This window comes from Excalfactoria chinensis, chromosome 5, assembly GCF_039878825.1.
Source record: "Excalfactoria chinensis isolate bCotChi1 chromosome 5, bCotChi1.hap2, whole genome shotgun sequence".
NCBI classification, from domain to species: Eukaryota; Metazoa; Chordata; class Aves; order Galliformes; family Phasianidae; genus Excalfactoria; species Excalfactoria chinensis.
In genome coordinates this window covers 6,759,367-6,784,871 of record NC_092829.1, presented here as the reverse complement: position 1 = coordinate 6,784,871, position 25,505 = coordinate 6,759,367, and the positions used below count along the sequence as shown (strand labels likewise).

General features: G+C 41.5%; 1 protein-coding gene across 1 annotated transcript in view; it reads right to left on the bottom strand.

Moving 5' to 3' along the window:
- The window catches only part of BRF1 (BRF1 general transcription factor IIIB subunit), a 171,133-nt gene that overhangs the window by 27,533 nt on the left and 118,095 nt on the right, over positions 1-25,505 (bottom strand). The window contains exon 15 of the mRNA XM_072337071.1: positions 24,751-25,007. Coding sequence (XP_072193172.1) covers positions 24,751-25,007 — 257 coding nt within the window. The remainder of the gene's footprint in view (positions 1-24,750; positions 25,008-25,505) is intronic.

Below are 25,505 nucleotides of genomic sequence, written 5' to 3'. Positions count from 1 at the left end.
CAAGACACTGCATTTCGATTTGTTGAACCTCATGAGGTTCACCCAGGCCCACTACTCAACCTGTCTAGGTCCCTCTAGATGGCATCTTGTCCCTCAGGCAACTTGCTGAGAGTGCACTCAATCCCACTGTCGATGTCATTAATGAAGATGTTAAAGAGCACCTGTTCCAGTAATGACCCTTTAAGGACAGACACCACTTGTCCCTGATCTCCATCTAGACACTTGACCACCATCCTCTGGGTACAATCTCGCAAGCAGTTCCTCATTCATCAAATGGTCCACATATCAAATCAATATCTTTCCAGTTTGGAGAGAAGGATCTTATGGGGGACCATGTCAAAATCCTTAGAGAAGTCCACACAGTTCTTCCCTTATTCACTGATACAATTACACTGCCATAAAGAGAGACATGGTACGTCAGGGAGGAACTGCCTTCGGTGAAGCCATGCTGGCTATCCTGTATCACCTCCATCTCTTCCACATGCCTTAGCACAGTTTCCAGGAGGATATGTTCCATGATCTTCCCCAGCGAAGAGGTGAGGCTGACAGGTTGGTAGTTCCCTGGGTCATCCCTCCTACCCTTCTTAAAATGGATGTGACATTGCCTTTTTTTCCAGTCAACAGGGACTTCATCTGACCACCACAACATTTCAAATAGCATCGAGTGGCTTGGTGACCATGTCAGCCAACTCCCTCAGGACTCTGGGATGCTTGGGCCACCGGTCCCTAATTTGGTTCAGTCAAAACCAGCTGGGTCAGCCTAAATAGATTGTTGCTAATTATTGCCCTTTGAAATTGCTGGAGTTGCCAAAATGGGTTAAAGGGCACATACAAAAGCAGGTCAGCCAACTGGCCCAAAGGACACGGGGCTGACGTGGCCTCACAGCCCTTCCAGATGGCTCCCGATGCCTCCTCTCCCACCGAGCCCTCACCTGCACAGGCAGAAGGCTGACCTCAATCTTATAAATTCAGGAGGCCCTTCCCTTTTAAGATATCACAGTCCCCAGCCCTTTATTCTTCAGCCATCAAATATCCAACTGCTCAAGAAGGTTGGCATAAAAGTGAGGCAAGCAGCTCTCATTGCCACGCAGCATCCTTCCCCCCCAACACTGGCTACAGAAGATGTATTAAAAAGAAGATTGCTGCAGCTCCATCCCGGGATTGCTCATGCACACCTTTGCTTTGTATATATGGAAACACTGAAAAGCTCTAACAGTTACAGTTATCCTTCAGCACTGCGCTCCCTCAGAAAGGTACAACTATGACCAGATTGGGTCATCTGAGGAGCAGTAACACACATGCTGTGCAAGGTACCTTCCTATCACAATTACAAGGATATGGGCTATGAACGGTAAAAGGAGTTCAGCTGACCGTGAAATGTGCAAACCCTACAATAAATAGATATTTATACACTGTCTTATTTACACGAAGCCCCTCTTTCCTAAGCCACCATTTATATTTTGATGCTGTATACTGACAAGCTTTTCAGACGTGCAGCAGTTTTTAGTACAACACTAGAAGGAATGAGTAAAACACGAAGCAAACTTTATCCATCTCAAGTAAATCCCTGCTCCTTCCTTTGTACCTCAGAGAGCTTGCAACGCAACTGTGTCATGAAAAAACAATTGCATTGAATAGAAGAGACAGTGAATTCCCACTGTAGCTTAAATCCTTTTGCATACTAAGCTCTGTCTGAAGATCAAAAATGTGCTTTCAGGTTAATCTTGTGCACTTTCAACTTTAACTCCTCACACAGCAAAGGAAAAAAAAATCACAGAAAATAAGCCAATATTCCTACAAGCCCTGAGCTACTTCAAGTGCTAGAGAGCATTGTGACACTTCGTATGCACAGACCCTTTCTAGCCTTTGTGCTGCATGCATCCCTCTCCAGAGCCAAAGGGCTCCCTGCTGCACACAAAGAGAAGGCTGTTTGGGCTGAAGTCACAACTTCAAAGACCAGCAGCACAAAATTTGCCAACTTGCTTTGCCATTCAAGCAAATGTCAACTGGAACAAAAGCACACAGAGTAAAGTTGTTACAGAATGCCACGCAGGGAAAATAATGCAAATTTGTATCAATGATCAACTTAGCCTTAACTAAGTCTAATGAGCAACTCTGCCTTTGTTCTTTTCCATCATCACACTCATTTTGCTCTGTGAGTTTGAAAAGGCGTTTCTGAAGCATCAGTTAAAAAGCCGAGCTTGAGAATTTAAAACAAGCTCCCACCTTCTTTTTTTAAAGAAACATAAGCCTTGAATGTGTTAAGTTTAGATTTCCTACATTCTATACTTGGTTAAAATATGCAACAAATGCCTAAGAAGTGCTTGGCCCCAGCGAGACAACAGTCTGCACAGACTCACTCCAAATACGTCTGCCTTTCAGTTGTTTAACCTCCATACGCTGCACTGCCTTTATCAGCAGCACAGCATCATTCCAGTTCGCCTTAGTTTTCTGTGTCCTCAAAATATCGTGGGAACATCAATAGTTGGCAAACTAACACTTGGGCTTTTAGCATGAGGCTACAGATCTCTCTGCTACTTTCCTCGGTCAGTTAGCAAAAACAGTAAATAAACAGATGAACAAATATATATATATTAATGCAATGTAATGTAACTGCCATATTGTAATGTAAACACATTTCATACTGCTTTTTCTTTTTTTTTTTTTTTAATGGAAGAAGCTTTTTAGAGTAAACTGTGCTAAAGGATCTCAATCGAATTTAACACATGCACAATAGATTTACATTTGGAAAACAGTTTGGTGGCAATTTATGGCCCTTTGACGTGAACTTTCACAGTCATTCTTCGAGCAAGAATGCATTAGTTCAGAAGTGTAATGTTTTGGCTGGCCTCAGTGGGAAAATAAGAGCTGAAGCCTCTCGAAGGCTCTTTTTACCTCTAGGGTTCTGTATTTTAAGATCTTAATAGATGAAGAAGAAAGAAGAATAAGCCACTTCTTTCTTCATTAACAAAATATATACTTCCAGCATGACCTGAAAAACACGTATCTCCAGCAACTACCAACAGCAGCAAAAGGCTGATCCATCCAATACCAGATTCGTTTATTGCCTCTACACCTTCCCAATGCATTACGACACTGTGCAGGTAGTCTGAACACTCAAACGCCCCACTCATCTCACCTAACACAACTGGAAAACACGTGCTTCAGAAACATGCAGTCTGTTTACCAAATGGCAGCACTGTGCAGAGAACCATGGAGCAGATTTCTCTCATCCCTCTACAAAAGCAATGCATGGAAGTCATCAAGCAAGTGCTGCCCCAGCACTCCTACCCCAGGCTCCTGGCTCATCAGCGCTCATGGTGACACAGGAAGCACGTTTGGCTTGGGATCACCAAATTGTGATCACCCAAACAACTTGTCCAAGATAAGGCACGAGGTGCTGGGCTGACACCAGCTCCATCCTCTCCTCATACAAAAGGTCCATCAGACTCACACCAGTGGGAGCAGTATTAGGACAACCCAATGGACACAACCAAAGCTTCCAAATGCTGGTATTCACCGTGGCCAGTAAGAAAGTTCCACTGGGTATTCTCTCATACAACCACTATTTTGGCAGGCTAGCTTTTGCTTTTCCTTCATTACACACACGACAGCATCACAGTTTTTAAAGGAATAACATCATTACTTGAGTAGGTGACTTTAGGAGTAAGAGCTAAAAAGTTAGACTCTAGATGTGAGACTGAAATGCAAAGCTGGCTTTAGTTCTGACATAAATTGTGTGCACGTTTACTACAACAGATGAAACAAGTCCCAATTCTTTTGGAATAGCAGAACTACTGAAGAGACCTAGTGGAGTTTAGCACAGTGGGAGTTTTAGCTGTCTATCGCTACACATTTAAACACTTGAGGACTTTGCAATAAATGCTGAAATGAATTCACCATCAAAAGACAAAATCCATGTTCTATCTGCCAAAACCTTTAGCAGCCTAAACAGAAAATGTCACAATTGATTTCCAGCACCGGTATAAAAATAAAAAACAACATTTTAAAGTCTTCAGGGGAAAGATAGATAGACAGATAAACAGCATGACAGGCAGATGGATTTACTGCTATAGGTAATTTTTTACTCTTCCTAAGCAAAAACCAGGCTTCAAATGAATTGATACAACTAAACAGATTAATTAAATAAAAAAACACAACTAACGAGTAATTTTATTCTTTAATTCTGTGGTCTGTCAGGGTTATCAGCCTAGAGGTATAAAGCTAACAGACCTCTGTTAGAGCACTGCTGGTTTTTTTGCATTAAAGAGCTTCCTCTCTCCTTGACTGGTGTCAGCTGGAATAGAACAAAAGCATTTGAAAGGGGGCTAAAAAAAAAAAGCCACCAAGAAAAAAACAACACCCTGGGCTATTAAAAGTGCTGTTTTGGAGGCTCTTTTATTTCCTTTCCATCTCAGTCAGTCAGTCACAAATTAAACTCTAGGCTCAGTTCGCACCCACAGATCTGCTGCTAAAGGGAAGGTCTGCATGTCCCCCACATCCACAGACCCTCTGCCAGGAAGAGGCCATTCTGTGGGAGGAGGCAGGACTGGGGTATTCACAGATCCCCCCTTCGCTCTAAATATATCAGGATTTGCAAAACTTCCTGATTTAAATCATGTGGTAAAATAGAGATGGCAACGTAAGCCAATGTCCATAAACTCTCAAGGTTGTCTGTAAACCTTTACCAAACATACGGCATCGGCAAGCGGTACTGCTGAGTTGATAAGCTGTCTGCCATGCTTACTGATAGGCCTGCACATTTAAAAGGACTGAGAAATAAGCAACTTTATCATTCCGCTGCAAGAGAATCAATGCTGATATTAGAAAGAGGAGTTTGAGTGATCAGCCTTCAACAAATGCAGCTTTAACAAACAGTGAGATGGACCACTCAAAATTAGCAAGTAAACAACCTATTTTCATATAGCCTTTACTAGACGAGCAACTGAAGTGCAGCCAGGATCAGAGTAAGTCAGATTTCAGTTTTACTTTCCACTTGCCGCATTGAAGAAAACTCATCAAATCAACCGTTCCTACTTAAAATGGAAAAATGGCTCCGAGAAAAGTAACTGGAGTGGAGAAATAATTACCCAGAGGTTGGTTTATTTAAGACTAAATTCACTTAAGAGAAGCACTGGTGGAGAAGGGCAACAGGTTCCCTCTCAGTACTCCCTTGTGCAGAGGCTGATGCAGCCTTCCTACATGGCAGAGTGGGCAAGAGCTGTTCTACCACAGGAGACACAAACCAGTTCCTGTCATTTACAAGTTTCCTTTAAGATGCTTTTAAATTCTTTCACACTTCTACTTGGCTTATTAGCTGAAAAAATAAAGGGCTGAAGGTGCTGACTCCCATGCATGAATATGAAACAGAGCCATTGCTGCAGCTGCACGCAGCAGCCCAGTGCCCTTCTTTCCCAAGGCCCAGCAGTGACTAAGCCACACAACACCCTCTGGATTGCCACGGTGTATTTAAGTTCACTCCAGCTGCAGCGGACCCATGGGATCACATAAATGCTTCACCATCACAAAACTACAGAATCACAGAATGGCTGATGTTGGAAAAGGGTCTCTAGAGCCATGTGGAACAACCCCTGCTCAGATAGGGTCATCTACAGCCCACAGCAACTAACCTGCTTCTCTTCAAGCTTACGAATACCTCAAGGATGAAATTCAGACTTGGTTTAATCAGATATAGCTCAAGAAAGACACGGATCTCATGATATCTCTTCTGTATTTGGCCCTCAACCTCTATTTTGACTATGTTGTCTTCAAACATGGCACTCAACCTGACCACCACCATCTGCTGTTCCACTGAGATCAGCCTTTTCCCTGGTTTCATCCTACTTCTGCCGTGCCATATGCTGTTGTTCCACTTGTCTTTGCTTTAAATGTCTGTAATGTTCACCTGTATGTAAGTTCCTACCACGAAACTATGCACCTGTATTTCAGCATTTCCTCCAGATCATCGCCGTTTTATTTCTTGCTGAAATCACCCTAATGACTCCAATTCTCCCATCTGCAGAAATGAACGGTTCTCCAAGAAAGGCCTAATGCCTCCCTAATCTGTCACGTGGTGCTTCCGCAACATGTGACCCAAATTGGTCCTTTTGTACAGCCTCATATCTAATTTGCAGCCTGCTATCTCTCTCTGTCTCTTTCAGCCTTATGGCCTTTACAGCTTGTGCTCCCATGTACGTCTGCATTTCAGATTATGTTTCTTTGGATGCATTAGCCTGGATTTTTTCCAAGATGCTCTTTTTACTTCCTGCTCTCAGTACTATTTTTTTCTTAGTGGCACTGTTTTGCATGGCTGTTTTCAGTGCTCTTTGCTGTATGACTCACTTTATTGTCTCCTGCAGATTTCATTAGCACAGTTTTCTGTGTCATTATGAAGCAGGACCGGGTTTCACACGCTGTTCAAGCTTTCCACTAAGCATCTTCTTGAAAGCTAGCACCATTCTCACTGTTTACTTGGGCAGATATTGGTACTCCTCAAAGGAAAGATCTTGAAGTAAGAGAATCTGTCTAAACAGTCCAAGTTTCCTGAAGTGCTGTGAGGAGAAGAGTAGCGGAGTGGAGAGGCAGTGTATGCTAACATCATTAGCTCCTGGAAGACTTTTTTCTTCCCATGACCTGTTTTGTTAGGTATTCGAAGGTAACTTCTGCCAGGAACAGATGGTGTTCAAGCAGACAACTGGCAAGTGGTCCCAAAGAGTGCAGTGAGATGGTGTTGTGAGCAAGTCTGGTCAGTTATCCAAAAATCAGTATGAGTGCAACAGGAGCTGCCAAAAGGCATCGTTTCTAAAGGAAATTTCAGTAAGTAGGACAAATAAACCTGTAGGTGAGTAACTGTAAGAAACTTTCTGAGGGAAGAATGGTGTCTATTAGCAGCTCTGCAAAGCGTTCGCATCAAATAGTTTACGGATGGTTGGAAGCAAGTTGCCGCCAACTTTGAAACGTGCTTTGATACGTGCCCTTATTAAAGGGTACGATAATGATCCTCCACAGATACGATGGCACAGCTAGAGCAATAGACGAGAGAAGCACTTCTTGAGAAGTACTTTACACAAACAAGCCTTAATCCTCCACATTCAGCCTTCAAGTGGCTGAATAAATTTCCTCCCAATTTTTACTCCGATATTCTTCTGCTTTAGACCAAAAAAGGCTAACGCAGACCTTCAAATGAATTCCACTATACATTATTTATGTGTTTCAGATAATCCCTGCTAACTGTCCAAAAAACATCTCATTTGCAGAAATTGCATACTCTCTCAGCATAAACATTACTAATGACAGAAAATAAAACCAGAAGGGATTCATCCCCTTTTTAATGCTAAATATTATGCAAGTAACTAGCAGCTCTGTAACCTCAATGCTGCCTCAACACAATTTGCAAAATTGTACAGAAAATTGAAAATAAATTGTTAGGAGATTATTCAAGAGAACTATTGCTGGTAATCTCCTAATAAGACGATCTTCTTTGCCCTTCACTCATATACTTTAACACTTTCCCTTGCTGCAGTGTTTCTGTGAGCCTAAGTGCCACGAGGAGCACAGTTAGAAGGAAGTCTCTCCTGCATTAAGCCTCAACAAGCCACAGGCTTGAGATATCCATGGACCTGTTTAAAATATTTACAGTCAGCAAGGTCAAGTTGGAGATGCCGGGCAGAAATCTATTACACTCTGAGACATGGAAGGATTCCTTTCCACTCCCACATCTCCCTAGAAATACACTTAACAGAGACTTCAAAACACTGTTACAGACAAACCCCGCAAACACAGGGAGAACCCTGCAGAATGTGTTTTCTCTATCCAGAACTCACCCCTCTGCAACACACAGATAAAAATTAATCTTTACAACGTCCTCTATAAGATCTAGAGGTAAGAGGTCCCAACAACAAGATTTCAAGCCTTTACTACGTTTGTGGGAAGCAGGGGATGCTGCCAGCAGGATGACACAGACAGCATTACAGATCCAAGTGCCAAACACTGAAGCAGAAAAGCCACATCAAGGTGTTTACCAAAGATAGCCCCGATACACTATTACTCATCAGGGGATGGTAGGGCCAGAGCAGCAGCTGCACTTCAGACCGTGATGTAATCCACAGTTCAGCTGCAGCGGCTTCACTAAACGTCCTGAGGTTTCATCATCCTTTGGATGACAGGTCCGTGTTCCTCTCATACCAGTTTGTATATCTAGCATTTAACAGACATGGAGGCAATTCCACACTTTGGAACACCACAATTCATTTTGAATTTGTGTCCCTAAAGCATCTCTCCTTACTATATAACCTATATATGATTTTGAAAGTGGTATCTTAAGCATGATCTGATGATATTGGTTATTATATGACATTTTCATCATCAAAGGGAAGTTCTGGTTTTCCATAGGTACCCTGCTGAAATAAAAAGTTCTTTGCCCTTTTCCTCCCACTTACGCAGAACACTCTCCTTCTCACCCTAAACACAGCAAAAAAAAAACAACAACCCAAACAAAACAACCCCAATACAACCACTGACCCAATATTTGCTGGGATCAAAGCTGAACTTTAACAACATTAAAGGCGCTGATAACAAATCACAGGTGACCCAGCATGTCACAACACTCTCAGACAAGAAGAACTGTCAGGAAACTAAAGCTGACAACTTTCCAGCCCATCAGGACATTGGCAGAAAAGGCCTAAAGAAATCTTGTATGTTTTTTTTTTTATTTAACGAGATCTTAGTCTGTCTCACAAGTAAGGTTTTCCACTGCCAGATGGTCGATAGGAATGCTAATGGAAAGAGTTGAAGCTGAAATAAATCTGCCACTTTTAATCAATCACAGATGACTGTGTCATCAATAAGCGACTCGTGTTATGACAAACTCCCTTTGGTTAGCTACAAGCAAAGCTGATGAAATGCATCATGCCTACGTATTCATTGCCAATACTCGGCAACTTTAACACAGGCATTTTGAGGCTTAAAGATTATTTTTCCCACCTACGTATTCACAGCCAATACCGGGCAACTTCAACACGGGCATTTTGAGACTTAAAGATTATTTTTTCCCTAGGAGTGCTGTGATCTTGGATTCACAGTGAAAATTGCTCAAAAGAGCAACAGTTTTTAACTGTTGGAAGCTACTTAGATGGTAACTCAGCCAAAACACACGCACACACACACATATCAACTTTAAAAATGCTCTTAAATCAGAGGAATAGAAACCCACTCACGGGCAACATGCAGGGTGCACTCTCCACTGCACAGCAAAGACAACTCTATAGGAGATGCTGACAGTGCATCCAACTGTCATTCACTTCACAACAACCCTTCCACCCATCCAGGGACCCCGAAATGTAACATGTCCTTTGTGAAAAGTGTAAATGGGAAGAAGAGACACAAAGATATCCCTCCTCAAGGGGGAAAGTAATGAATCATAGAATGGCCTGGTTTAAAAAGGACCATCGTGATCATCTAACTGGTACCACACAAGTATCAGCTGGGCTTTAGCTACGTGTCACACACACAGAAATCCTGGCTCAGCTTGTAGGAAAGGCTCACAGAGCACAGATGGAGGTGTTGGTCAAGAGGAGAAAGGGGATGACTGAGGGAAAAATGATGCAATTGGTAGAAGCTGAACTTTGATGGTTATACAGCTTGTGGGACAGGTTGTTTCCTGTTCATATTTTTAACCAGCATTCAAATCCACCCTTGGTTAAGAATTCTGTCTTTTTTTGCCTTTATTGACCATTGTCCATCAGTGCTTTGAAATATAATTGGAAAAACAAGGCTCTAAGATTAGGCTGTGGAAATGTAATAATATTTTCCCAATTTAGAGGCAATATGGCATTCAGTCGCTTGAAAGGGAAAAGAATAAATGAAAAAAGAGTTACTACAGCACGAGAGCAAACAAGTCATTTCAAATCCAGTTATGGAGACATGGGAAATTATCATTAGCCCAAACTTCATAATTTGACTATCCGCACAGGAATAAGTCTATTACTAAAAATGTTGCGCCCTCTTCACCAAATTCTAAACCCCCAGAAATCCAACTTACAAAGACCAGAAGTCATCACAAAAACTTACACATTGCTTTTGTGGCTCTCACTGAGCACAGCTGTGATGACACAGATACTCTACTTTCTCTTTATCACCAAGCAAAGAGGGATGAGACCTTCGTAATGACCGAGCAGCAGATATGACCCAACCACATTTTGCTTTCTCCAAGCTCTGCTCTTATTTTTCATGTTTGGAGTCCATCCAAGCACAACCATGCTGGGCAGGATTGCTGGAACAACACTATCACCCTTCAATATCATTTTGAAAGACTGTACTGTACTCTGTGCACTCAGAGAACACCCTCAATCCATTTTATGAAATAATGAACACCAAAATGAGTATTCCGATACCTTCAACATTTTAAACTAACCAATTTTTAGTCCAGTAATAATACTCTGAAAGATAATATGTTAGAGATATTATAGACTGCCACAGCATGATAGATTAGTCTCACAGTATCGATCTGCAGGAGACCAAACAGCTGATATGTGAATGTTCCCTGCAGTTTAATCAGCCCGCACCTTTCAGTGTTTCTGAATTACTTCTCAATTTTCCTATTTCATCTTCATTTTGTGTTTCTGAAGTTCTAAGAAAAACACAACTTCTTCCTCTTTGCACGAATCAAAAGGTTCTTTTCCTAGACTTTGAGAGAGACTGAAGTCCAAATGGCACCTTGTGAGCCTCAACAAAACCAAAACAGAACAAATAACACTGACAGATAGCTAAAGAAAGGCAAGGCCATTAAACACAAGGCAATCCCCAAAAGTTACTGCACAAAAGAAAGGAAGAGAAAATACCTATAGCAGCAGGTATGGAGAGCACGTTCAGTAAGTTATCAGGGAAAGCCATAACACCCGTTGGCAAGGATTCAGGTGTTCTTAAGTGGATTGTTTTACCATTTCCTTCCAAAAGCGTGCACAGAGAGCATGCACTTGTCCAACGATGTGCCTCGTTAAGGGCTGACTCGCACAATTCCTTGCAGACATACCAAAACACACAGCTCCACCTCCAGAATCCACTGAGGGCAGTGGGACAAAAGCCAGCCCTACATATGTTACAATGAGGAAAATCTTAAGGTGATTCACTAATAATAAGTTGGAGTGATTAAAAGCGCTTTTCTAAAACCCTCCCTGCCTCATCTGAATGACTTTAATAAAGCAGCTACGTTTAAATTCCTCTTTACAAACTCCCTTAAATATCAGCACTTCCACAGCTCCTGTGACTTTGACCCTCAAGTTACAGTGGTAAATTAAGAGCGTTTAAATCATTTCAGATTTACCTTATTAAGACAGTTTCAACTGGAAGATAGCCAGATCTCTCCGAAGCTGTGAAGTGGAGCAGCATACAGGAGAGAGGAGCTCTGCTGTGCTCTAGAGCCTGCTTGACTAACAGTTACATCTTCAATAACAGCCTGAAAATCGCCATCAACCTTTACAACGGCCTGAAAGTGGAGCCCAGTATGGGTACCCCCAGCCTCACTATGTGTCCCACAGCTCTTAAAACTACACGCCGTAGAGAGGAAGGATGCTGAAAGTATGGATTACTGTAATAGAAAAAAAATCTTGGTTTCTTTTGCTTTAAAATGGGTTTTAAAATGAAATCAACAGATACTGAGATTGAAAAGAGAGGGAAAGTAATTTAGACAAAAATGCAGCTGTTACTGAAGTTGGCCTCTCGTAAGCTCTCTGCAAAAAACATCTTAAGTCTGGATTTCCCTCAGTTGCAAATCCTATCAGCAAATGCTGAACCATAAACTTGAGTTTTCTACTCTCCGCTCTACCCTGAAAAGCTAATATAACGCTGTGCTTAATATCTCTTAGCTACCAACACTGCACCCAAACAGTCACTATATACTACTGCAAACTCACCCCGGGATCTCAGAATTCCCTAATTTAAGACCTGCTTATGTTTTAAGGAATAATTTCAACTCAAAGCTAACAGAAAAACTGCAGCCTAGCTATTGCTGGATCTTAGAAATGCTTTCTGCCAGTGCTCCTAATGAGGTAGAAATAAATGCAGAAAAAAACTGCACCTTCCTCCAACAGCTATTTAAGGGACCTTTTCTGTAAAACCTGTCTTTTTTATCTGTATTCACACGTGTGTGTATATATATAATGCACATATGTGGGTGAATATATATATATGCATATATATATATACATATATATATAAAATCCAGAAATGGAAGATTATCATGCGCTGGAAGACGCACCAACTATGAATTTTACCCACTCCTGAAGAGAACACAGGAAGCACCTGAAAATATTGATCCAAGAAAAGCAGCCAGCCCTCCACCCAGCTTTGGGCAGATGACGCAGGAGGTCGGGCTCCCCATCCATCACGCAGGAGATGAGCATTGTTTGGAGCAGGCAGAGGCTGCAGGCTGAATGCCTGCCTGACAGTAGCGGTGCTGCTCTGTGTTGTTGGTGCCAGTGGGCGAAGGCTCCGGAACAGGCAGGCTGCTGCCTCCTGATAAATCACCATAAAACACAATGGGACCCTTGGAGACAACTGTGTCTATGGGTCCCTTTTGATATGGACGGCTTTCTGATCCCTTCAGATAGAAAGAGTGGCAAACAGGGTCTGTAAAGGTCAGCAAGATGAGGTTTGTTGGTACAAAACAGGCGCCTTTCAACCCAGAGCTCTCTAGCCAGTAAGTCACTCGCCAGCAAGTTACTATGCATCATATAGAATTCATGATTTCTTGTGGCTTATACTCAACTCACTTCAGCTGGGACTCACTTCATTAGTTACAAGAAAAAAAAATAAATCCCAAACATAAGCCCCCCAGTTCAAAAACCTTAATTAGATGTTTCTTTTCATTTTCCTCCATCCTTCCCTTGTGTAGTGTAACAGAATCACAGAGGTGGGAATGGACCTCCAAAGATCAATGAGTCCAACCCCCCCCGATAAACAGGTTCCTGCAATAGGTCACACAGGTAGGCGTCCAGACAGGACTTGAGTATCTCCACAGAAGGAGACCCCATAACCTCTCTGGGCAACTTGTTCCAGTTCTCCAACCCCCCTACCATAAAGAAGTAGAACTCCTTATGAACAAGTTTTAGGCCATTAATCCTTGTCCTGTTGTTACACACCACCAAGAAGAGCCTGGCCTCCTCCATCCTCAACAGAACTGAGCATTGTCATTTCGTGCTTTTAGTGCTTATGAATCAGGCTTATGTTCACGAGATGTATGGCACAGTCTATTTGAGCTATAAAGCATCAACATATTCTGACCAGTAGCTCATCAAAGGCATTCAGAAGGAAGAAAACTGCATGGAAATGTCATATACAGATCAAAATTGGTAACTACATATTGGCTGTATAAAACAGTTTTGTAATTTTTGCTATACGTTAAGCCATAAGATCAAGAATGTTCACAAAGCTTCTACACACAACACCACACTGACCAAATGAGATACATTAATACAATCTTAAAAGGACTCTATGAAGCACTGTTTTTAAGGACACTTTCTTCACCCAGCTAAACCAAATTCTTTTGCTCCCCCAACAATATCCTGGTGAAAAGGAACAAGAACATTAAAACAATAAACAACAGGAAAATGAAAATATGGCTCCACAGATGAAAAGTCGCAACTGTGCCTACAGGAACTTAAGGAAATTTAAGTCATACAGAGTCATAGAATCACCAAGGTTGAAGAAGACCTCCAAGATCATCCAGTCCCACTGTCCACCTACCACCAATACTTCCCCACTGAGTGATATCAGTACAACATCAGAACATCTCTGTATTCAGAATATATCCTACGATGAGACTGAAGCTTTTTCATCAAGTCCTCTCTTATAGTTTAGGAGTACAGTATGTTCTGATTTTAAATAGAAGTCATATAAAAAATTATTGGTTCTTAATGTCAGATTTTATGTTCCATATTATCCAGAGGTGAAAATATCATTTGGACTGGACCAAGTCATAGGAAAAGAAAGCTCAAGTTTCACCAATGCATTTAGAGGATTTGAAGAGACATAGCCTGTATCATAAACAAACACATCAGCAATAAACATAACAGCACGTTACTGTGAGACATTAACGATCCTAATGTCCTAAACATTACCTGGAGGAGGAGAGGCTGCAGAGGGCACAGCCTGATGGAGGAATGCCCATAAGAAGTCTACAGGAGGCATCAATCAGCAACATGAACAACCCAGGGTGTTCTACCTGAAATGCTCCATAAAAAACCTGCACAAAGAGTTAACTTTTCTTCCACTTTGTTCCCATAATCTTTTTTTTTTCCCTGCAATATTTTAAAAGGTATGAATGAAGTGCAAACATGTTTAAGACGTGCTATATTTGCTGATCATTTTCGAAGCCAATATTGCTTAATAAAGAGGGCTTGCACACAGTTCATTTGGCAGAAAATAAATAGAAAAAGAGCAAGTGTCTAAATCAACGTCATCTAAGTAGTGTGCTTAGGCACAAAATTAACCCATGGAGTGACTTTTTAACTCAATAACTGGGAGGGCCCACCTGCAGCCTCCAGGAGCTGGGCAGCAGGTGATGCTCACTGCATATCCCACCTTCCTGCCCTGCAGTGACCAGTCCCACATCCTAGAACACCCTGATTTCTGCTTTGCTTCTCTCCATCTAATCACTTGATTCTCTGCTGATTTTAATCTCCGCTATTAATTCATCAGCTGATTGATTGATTGAACTGCAATCTGATGATTGTGCTGCTCAATGTTTTAGTTAGGATTCCAAGTTATCTGTTTTTTTACTGCTACAAGATAAAACCCATGCAGAAGTGCACAACACCATTTTTTTCCTATTAAAGCTACCACACCATCACCCTAGTCGAGCAAAGATAACCTTATAAAATAAATACTCCAGCCATTTCATTCTCCTTCCAAATCTGCACGGTGTTCCTTCCCATTTCAGATCCCCAAACACTCAGATTAAATAAACTGATAACTTCTAAAAGACAACTATTCTGTAAATGTATTTCTTTCATTTAAATACCACATTTAAAACAGTTTCTGAATACAGAGATATCAGACTAGCAATGTATGCCCAGTACTTCTATCCTCAATGGGACCTCACAGTGCTGTGTCCAAGGTTCTTCCTATGCTTGACCATTCAAGTTTGAATACCACTACAGACTCCAGATCTGTCACACCTCATGTCCCTCATTGCATCCTTTCCTTGCCAGCTGCCACAGTCCTGCTTGAAAAGCAACATCTCTGCACACTTGCAGTTTTGGCAGCTGCTGAGCCACGTGATGCCTTGCAAGGGCACACAGAATGAGAGGATCTTCACTTGAATGTGCACTGGGAAGATGGGCTGCAAGGTTTAGGTCCATTTATACTATAGGCTATACAATCCCATCCCACCTCTGTAGCAGCACAGGTTTATTTTCCAGTGTAAATAACATGGGGGGAGAGGAAAACATATGCAGAAGTCAGTGGTTTGCTCCCTTGCACCTTTCCGAGTCACGCAGTCGGGGTATACATGAGAGAACATGTGCTGTTCTAGAGAGGGTGAGGAAGTTAGCTTGGTTGCTGCAAATGCTGAACACAGCAATCAGTTTGTTCAGTCCACTGCTGAAGGAGGGTGGAAATGCTGGGAACTTCTGACTTAGAATGAATCGGAAATTCAACAACAGGGAAGTTGAATTTGCTGTATATATCTTTCAAGAACACATTTAGAAGTCATCTCAGTGCATTTTATCCTATTTTTAGCAACAAATGCAACAAGGTAAAGCTGAAATCAGTCAGCACGCCAGCAACATCACTGGGTAATGGAACAGCACTTACATAAACGACTGAGTTACAGTACAGTGGCCAATTTAAAACTAATTATGCAGGTTCTAAATGTTCCGTGAGCAACACAGTACCTCAAGTTTTACAACCAACTGCCATAACTTCCCAATATTTCATCCAGCTGTTGTGAAAGAACAGCCATCACAACCACATAATGACTGGCGGTTACCCAGTCTGGTAACGTATGCAAACATCAAGAAATAAAATGCTTCCTGTAGCTGCTCTCCCAGTTTGGGTATCAATATTGAAGAATAACACACGGCCTATCCTACAGAGAACAAGGCAATTTTTTACTTGTTTTGTCCCATTTCTTTGAAGTACTTAATAAATATCCACTGAAAACTCAACTTCAGTGGCCAACGTAAAGCACATCAGCTTTATGTTTAGATTCTTCCCTTGTCTTATATTAAGAAAATGAGCAAATACAAACTGCAAAGATCAACAAACAGACCCTGCTGGACTAGAATCAAGGGAAACAAATTCAGAAATCAACCGTTTTCTATTCATAAAATAAAAGAGATAAAAATCTACAGAATAACAATGTGAGCGTTTCTCAGCACCCAAGCAGTCTTGGCTGCGACAGCAGAACATACACCTTTAGGTTTGGACACCAAGAGCCATCACACTTTGTATTTCCTTGCTTCTTTCCCTCCACCCTCCTCCCCCAAATCATGTACAACAATTGCTAAGACACCATTAAAGTGTGCAAACACATTTATATTAAGCCTCCTGCTGGACATACCAAGCCCAATTTGGAAGAAAAGGATCACAGAGCATTTTCTTCTAATAAACCTGAAAATGAGAATATAGACAAACAAGGAGCTCGTAATACAAGTTTCATGCAAAATTATCTTCTGGGCTAAATCTGCTCCTCCTTGGTCTTCGATGGAAGGTGAAATTACTTCAGACAGTCACAAAAATCCATCTGCATTCTTGCACTGCCCAGCTGACCTCCCCTGGGATCCAACAAGGAGACCGTTTTCTTGAGTGGGAGGCGGAAAAGCAATATCTAATTTATATTAAACAAACAACAAGGCTGCTGTAAAAAGAAGGAACCTTGACCTGGCTCTGGGCCACAAGGTCAGCCAGATCAATGCCTTTTTAGTTCTAAATTGAAGGCATTCTAATCACTGTGGGCAAATGGAGCCAAGCACTGAATTTGGCAGAAACCTGTGACAGCCGAAACGCTCACACAACACTATGAGTGTCTTCACTCTACCTTGAAGGGTTTATTTTTATAAGGTTCTCCAAGTATCTCATAAGATTAAACAGCTCAGGAATACTCCTCTGCCGTGGCAACACAGCATATTCCCTTACGCTTACACTAAGCCAAATTCTGACAACATTAAAAGTCTGTACTATAAAATTTGAATGCTCTTAATGAATGATGTACAACTAGAGATGATTTGCAGCATCACTGAACTTACATCAATTGGTTCACATTGAGAAAGCTTTTTAATGCTATTTCTCCTATCATTGAGCCATACCAGGGGCTTTTGCCTCCGATTATATTTTACAGAGACAAAAATACAGACAGCTTTATTGCAGTACTGAAATTTTAGTGTCTTAAATTCCAGTGCTCTAAAACAAATGACTCCAGAACTTTTACGGAACTGATCTTCTAAACAGCTGGAGCAACCAGAGTAAACATCAAGTCCAGACAAACGCTCCCAGCTGTTGGACGGGTAGTTTTAAAAGAGTCCCTTTCCTTCTGCCTCATCTCAGTGTGAAGAGTTGGAGGGAGAGAAACACCTTTCTCTTGGCTCCTCTCTCCCAGTTGTCTCGGTGGCTGCTGCCTAGCTCAGCGTATGCTCACGTCAGTGCTATATACAAAAGAAATGCATTTCTCCTCCCCTGTTCTCACTTAGTGAGGAGCTGATTTGAGCACTCGCAGATTTCAGCACACACGTTCACTTTACAAAACGTTGGGACTGATGAGTTTCTCCCCAACTCTTGAGTCTAGTTGAGCACCTTAGAAAGGGCTTCTCAGCTCACATGAAGAGCAGGAACCTGCACGTCCAGCCAGGCTACAGCGCTCCGATGGGCTTTACTAAATCAACAGCTCAAACTTACTGTGAACAAGCAAATAAATGCACGTCAGTTCCTTCCAAGGCCCTTGGTAAAGCCAGACTAAGACAAAGCCTTGGCTAATGCAGATGCATGAATTGAAAAGCAGAGGCTTGAAAGGGTTGAATTCATTTCTTCTTGGCTTTTTTTTTTGTTTCGTTTTGTTTTTTGGGGTTTTTTTTGTAAATAAAATGCTAACCATCATTTGCATAAACGTGTCCCTCTAAAGTTACAAGACTGGAAAATACTTACAAGATTTATTTTAAGTGGTGGTACTTATCAAATGTCACCGTTTTCCTGTTTAAAATGACTAATCATTTTGATTAACCTTTGATTTAAATGATTACACACCACGGCAAAGCACAAACACACATCAAATTACACTCCACAGAATTTCTCAAAGCAGGAATCACATAAGAAAACAGTTACGTCAGAGTGGTTGGAGAATTTATTTACCGAGTGCAGAAGATTCAAACTGTGACGCCATATGCCCACATGGGAAGGCTCTCACATGCACGTTCATACCCAGGAACAAGAAGTGGATAATCCTACAGCCAACAAGTGAGTGCTAACGGAGGAAGCACCGATACGCCAACCAAATGTAATCATGCTACAGAACAAACTCCTAACTACCATCTCAACGCGTGATCCCAGTATCTTCTGTAAGGAATTTTCTCTCTGTTGGGGAATTTGTGCTAGCACGTTTGTCACATAAGAAAAGAAGGCCTGAAGCTCTGCGTAAGATGAGAATAAAGTTTAATATCTCACTTTGAGTAATACATATGAATTCCAAGCCATGTAATAGACTTCAAAGCAGAGGGGGGAAAAAACAGCCTATCAAAGGTAAATTAGATAAAGAGCTGAAGGCAATACTGAAAAAAATAAAAATTAATGGTAGAAAAATTAAAGAATATAAAAACACTCTTAAGATCTCATCTCAAAGGACCAATTTGTAAGGAGAATACATACTAAAGTTGGTACAGAAAAGACTTTCAAAAGCCTAATATCTGCCAGACACGAGGACTTCTCCCTCCTGAGCAGCTCAGCTTCATCATGAAGAGCTTGCCCATGGGTATCCTTGAGGATGCCCAGCAGCCCACCAGGCCCCACTGTGCCCCCTACAACCAAAGGGCCTCTCAGATACCCTCTTCCAAATCTCTTAAACTATTGCTGCAATGTTATTTTTCCTAATGGAAGAGGTTCTGTAACAACTCGCTTCTATACACAATAAATCAAGGGTTTACAGATGCATACATTCTTGAATTAATGAATGACTACTTGAGTCTATTTGGCATAAAGGATAGCTAGAAACATGATAGAAATATCACTTTCATGGTTTTTCAGACACTGGGGCATCCCTTGGATTACTCAAACTGAGTTTTGTCTCATGCAGTTCTGGATTGATCCAAGTCATCTGGAAAAACTGAGTTCACCCTCTACCCCTCCACAAATACCAGTCTCATAACATAAAATAAACTAAAAGTACTGTGCATTAAAAAAAAATAAATGTCTGCTTTGAGTTTATAAAAATAAATCATAAGCCATAGCAAATGTAGAACAAGCATCATGGCCACTCAGACTTGCAGCTGGATTAGCATCAGTGCAGTGGTACAGCACTCAGCACCCACCTGGGCAGCACAACTGAAAATAAAGAGTTGTCACTATCAGTAATCCTGGATGTGGGGCTTCTTCTCTTCCTACTCCCAGGAAAAGAACAGACAGGCTCTGCCAGATGCTTGCAGGGTTAATAATTACATGGAAGAGGCACTGTCAGGCCAAGCACAGTGCACAGCGCTTGCTGCCTTTGCACACCCAGACCAAGCACCCAGGGAGGGCCAAAGCCTGCAGCTGCCAATGCTTTTTCTCTTGAACAACTTTACCAAAAATTAGTAAATTAGGCTTCTGCTCTTATTTTACCCCTCACAGGAATCTGACTTCAACCAGAGCCAAGAAAGTACCAGGCAACCTATTGTGTTTAAACGAGATGCCAAACATGAGGCTGTAGAAAGCATTCTGTACATTCTCACTTGTAAGAAAGGAGCTTTTTCATATAATTATAGAATCACAGAACGTCTTATGTTGGAGGGGACCTTAAAGATCATCCATCTCTAACCCCCTGCCATAGCAGGACTGCCATCTTCCAGCTCATGCTGCCCAGAGCCCCAACCATGGCTTTGGGCACCTCCAGGGCAGCAGTTTTGGGCAGCAGTGCCAGGGCCTCACCATCCTCTGAGTAAATTTCTTACCTAACATCTAAGATAAATCTCCTCTCTTTTAATTTAAAGCCACTCCCTCTTGTCCTATCGCTATTAGACTGTGTAATAAGTCAGTCCCTCTCCTGTGTGTAAGCTTTCAGGTACTGGAAGGCCTCAGTGAGGTCTCCTCAGAGCCTCCTCTTTTCCAAGCTAATTTTTCTGGGGTTGTGATATTCCCTGAGAAGTCAACAAAAAAACATGGCTGGAGCAAATGCTGAGCCAAAGCATCCCTTAAGGCCAGGACTGAGCCCTGCAGCCCCAGGCACTGTGCACCGTATCCTGCTGGGGGGAACATTACCAGCATAAGGACACAGGTGAGACCATGTAGAGAACTTGGTGGTGAAGCTCAAAATTTAATCAAACCTGAAATCTCTACCAAGGGCTTTTGTCTGGTTTTCTACTACATATTCATATGCTTCCATTCAGAACAACCTTGTTTCATCACAGTGGATTCAGCTGTGCTTTGCAGTCCTGCTCCACTTCTTCCAAGGCAAATTCTTTAGGAGATTAACCTGACACATTTATTCCCCTGATGATATATCCCGTCCTCTCCAATATCGTTACCAATTTCAAGTACACGGCAATAAACGGGCATAAAATTTTTAAAAAGTAGTGACTTGAAAGCTTTTTTGTTCCCACATTTTCTTGGAACAACACATTTCACTTTGCAAGCAAGATTCAGCTCAAGCAAATACAAAATAAATTATTTAGCTTCCAACCAAAAGCTTGCACGCTCTGTTTTTAGTGGACTTGAAGCTCAAACTGGAGTTTAAGTTTTAAGTAGCTCCAAGTGGCAATTGCTTTTCTCTAGGAGTTCAACACATTCGTCTTCTGTGACGCCTGTTTCATATGCACAGGAGACATTAGTGAAGATAAAATGTGTAACTGGTCATTGAAATTAAAGTCGCAATCTCTATTACGGTAATAACCACTGTGCCACATCTCTGTAACACACAATGAAATAGCTTTTGCTTCTGAAGCAGCAACCACGATAACCACCAGAACCAAAAACAAAACCCCTAACCCGATGTACTGAGAAATGCAGTGAAATATATTCACACAAAACAAACTTTCCTAAAATTGCTTACAGTGTTTTTACTATTTTTACACCATCTTGACAGATACATTAAGTGCAACCCCAGTATATTTAGGGAAAATGTTTCTATAAAAATGCACGTCCTTTTCTAATACTCAGAAAGTGGCACAGTATTCAGTTTTTCACACAGAGGGTGGTGACGCACTGGGACAGGCTGCCCAAGGAGGCTGTGGATGCCCCATCCCTGCAGGCATTCAAGGCCAGGCTGGATGTGGCTCTGGGCAGCCTGGGTTGGTGGTTGGTGACCCTGCACACAGCAGGGGGTTGGAACTGGATGATCATTGTGGTCCTTTTCAACCCAGGCCATTCTGTGATTCTATTCATGGTAAAGAAAACTATTCAAAAATCCAGTTTGCTTTTGAAAATAGTGGTGAATTGGGAAGAAATAACGTTGAGGTGAACGATATGTTCTTTGGCTCCAAGTAACTATTAAGTTAATGCTGATTTTAATTGCTTTGATGTGAGTGAAAGACCATCCCATCATGCTCCATGAGGATGGTCAGCATTCCAATGCTTCACAAATTTCCTGCAGGCCAACAACTTCTTACAAGACTTAACTGAGTAACGCTGCTCACTAACTGCTATTTTACATCACATCAGAAAACAAAGACACCACACCACATCTGGCTGTGGCAACTTGAAGATCTGAAGACCTCTTCCCAGAAATACAAGTGCAGCATATTTTACAGCAAGAGGCAACTTGAAAAATGGAGGTAAACCTGCTGCTTCCAAGGTGCTACATATTGCATAGGAAGATGGTTTCTGAGACATGTAACAAAGTCAGCTGTGTTTATAGGACCACTGCTTGAACACGGAAAGCAATCAAATCTACTCTCCTAATCTAATACCTTTACAGGAGTAGTGCTTTAATCACCAAGAAGCAGTATACCTTTCCTAGTTCTAATTGGGATCAGGACTAAATCAGCTGCTCTTTAAATCCTGACTACATCTCCCACAAACTAAAGGATTGCAGCAAAGCACAGTTGTGCAAGGTGCTGCTGCAGTCACATAGAGCTTGCTAAATATTTCAGACACACAAAGCTGAATGGGCTGGACTGTAAATCACTACAAACCAAAACAGTTAACAAGAACTCTACAAATACCTCCTGGATAACGCTACATTATGTGCTTCATTCATTTTCTAATGAGCAATGTTCCGGGTTTTTATTATTATTAATTGCATATAAATTGCTATTATTTTTGTATCACTGGGAAAGTATTTAGCCGTTCACCTCTCAGAGGAACAATGCTGAACAAAGGAAATGAATGCATGGCATATTAGAACAATGTGAAACACAGAAATTTATGCATGCCATTTTAAAGACACGGCGTTCAGACTACCAGCAAAAAATAAAGAAAATCAAAAGTATGTCATAAATTTTTGAACAGTAAGAAATAAAAAAACAAATGGTTTGCCAAGTCCTTGATATTATTTAATCAGGAACGCTGCCTACTTCTGGAGTGCAAAATCTTAACCACGTATCTGCATGTATCACCAACCTTCTCTGAAGTGCTCTGCTGCAAAATTCATTGTATCTAAGATCTGCTAATCATCATCAGGAAACTGTTATGCATCTTAAGGACGTACTTTAGGCACTCAAGAGGAAAAATAAACACATTTTATTAGCTGCTTTTGGAAAATACTGATTTGTGTATTTATTTAGAGACCTTTTCAAGTTGCACCACTGTTAAATTAAATATTTATGGCATGATTTTCCAAAGAGTTTAACACCTGTTAAGGGTTTAACTCGCTGGCTTCAACAGGAGCTCTAAGTGCCCAGCGCTGCTAAAAAGCAGGTCTCAGAGGGACATGGGATGGATATGCTGAAGCATCTCGGGTGCTCATATTACTGCTAAGTCCTGAAAAGCAATGGGTTCCTCACAAGCCCATATTGCCCATCACAGCATTCCATTTTTGCTAACTGCATCAGAGCCACGCTTCACTAAAAACTGCAGAAATATGACTCACTATGCCTGTTAAATACAAAAAAAACCCATAAGCCAATGCTGTGAGATAATCCTGAATGCATCTTCACTTTCCTTCTATTAGAAAATACGTGTGTTTAGGTCATTATACATGACATGAAGTAGCAACTTACATAGGAAACTGAAATCCTCACTGAATAACGAATTGGAAAGCTGTTGGTATTAGAGAGGTGAGAAGCTGAGTGAGGATGAAGCCACTTTGATAAAACACAGAGTAAAGAAGGAAGAGCAGAAAAACAAAAGACATTTGTTACATTGCAAAAATCTGTATCCCAGTGAAAGTGAGGGTAGACACAACTCTGTCTGAGAAGTTAAAAGCATTGGCCAAAGTCAATGTAATTAGCCAAGTGCAAACCAGGTCATAGTAATGGCTTTGTGTATAGCCATATCCATACCAGCCCACCCAGCTTTACCTCTGCAAGTATGCTACGTTCTCACTCCTTTGCCAATAGATGAATTCTCACATCTTCTAGTCGCCTTTCTCTCCCCTCAAACTGCTTCATTTAGGAAGGGAAAATATCATACCTGAAGCACCTCCAGCTGCAGCTCCTTTCTCATTCTCACTTCTGATAGCCCCAAGCCCCCTCCCATGAGCTCTGCCCACTCCAGTGCTGCTGCAAGCAGTGCTATCACCAACCCCAGCTCTCCCCTGCTCCCTCCATCCACCCCCTGCCCTTCACCCTCCAAACAACAATATGAAGACACCATCTAGCATTTCTGTATTAAATGTCTGAATTTCCTGGTGGTGTAGGGCCTTGGAAGCAAAAAACAACATCTTTTAGGCAGTAAATTAATATCTAGCAACTAAATAAGAAACTACTATAGAGAGAGAGATCATCCAAATGATCATCCGACATGATTTCATGAACTGCAGGCTAATAAAACAGTTGAATATTGCAGATAGGACACATCCATCTCCTTCTACACATTACAGCACACCACAAATCTGCCCAGCAAGTCTGAATATTTTGCACATTAAAATAGTAGCTTTCATCACACTATAAAACATTTGCAAATGCAGACCAGAAAACCGACAAGCATATTTACTGTAAAGCTTTATATTTGTGTCACCAATTAACAACAAAAGTTTGGAACAAAACTAAAATAAAAGCTAATCAAAGCAGCTTAGCTGTCATAACAGATGGGAACTGTGTTTTTCAAATGAAGCAAAAAGCCAAAGCTTTCGAGCATTTAGTGTCATGTCAGCAAATACAGACAACCCAGAAAGGGAGGACACCAAATGTCAGGGATATATGAAGAAAAGCTGTTTGTGGCTCCAAGATTGATGTTTATGAATTTCCATTGATTTTCTTTTTTTCCTCCTCCAGAATGATTAACTCACACCAAAACAGACCTTTGATACGAGAACTATAAATAAGTTTCCACCGTGACACTGCAGGCAAAATAAATAAAAACAAGAGCCCAGCATTATTTTAGCCTCAGACAAATGTTTCAGTACCTACATTGTCTGGCTCAGAAAGATACATAGACAGTCTCACAGACAGAGATAGAAATGAACAATTGCAGTACCTTTTTCCCACACTGTTTACAGGGCTGGCTATATTCCTACTGGCAATAGATTTTCTTCTTGACAGCTTCTTGGTGTTGGTGCTGTCATCAGTGCTGTCATCCTCTTTCTTTGGTGTGTTACTTCCTTTGCTGTTCAGGTCCCTTAGCACATTATAATTAATTTTACTTGAGATTTTCTTCTGTTCTAACATCTTTTCAATTGCCTCTCCTGCTGTGCTGGCTTGAATTGGCTCCCGCTTCTTTGCAGCTTTCTTTGGCTTAATTAAAATATAAAATTAGTGATGTAGAGACAAACAAAATGGTTGTGCAGCAGAAGGGTGACCTGTAGCTCAGCAGTCCCTGCACAGGTGCTGGCGACTCGGGGACGGGATGGGCGATGGGGCAGAGCCAGGTCAGCACTCTCTGGCCTGGGGCTCAGCAGGACTAAGGCTAAAGGACTTGTTTTTCTACAAGAATTCAGTGTAGGCTTTCCCATTTTTGCCAAATGCCCACGCAGTTTATTACAAATTCCTGACTGCACATTTGTACCGCTGCCAGAAAAGCAACGTGGGCCATTTCTCACATGTGAAAAAAAATGGAAAGAGCTCCCGTTACAGGAACAGGGACCTTGATAACATCACCCAGCACGCAAATAAATTCCTCTGTTAAAAACTACCTTCCAAGTGAGAATCAAGCTGGGGCGCTTCCCTAGGCACTGACAACAGCATTTCGTATGAGGTCCGAAAGCTGCACATCCAACTCTTCCTCAAAATGGA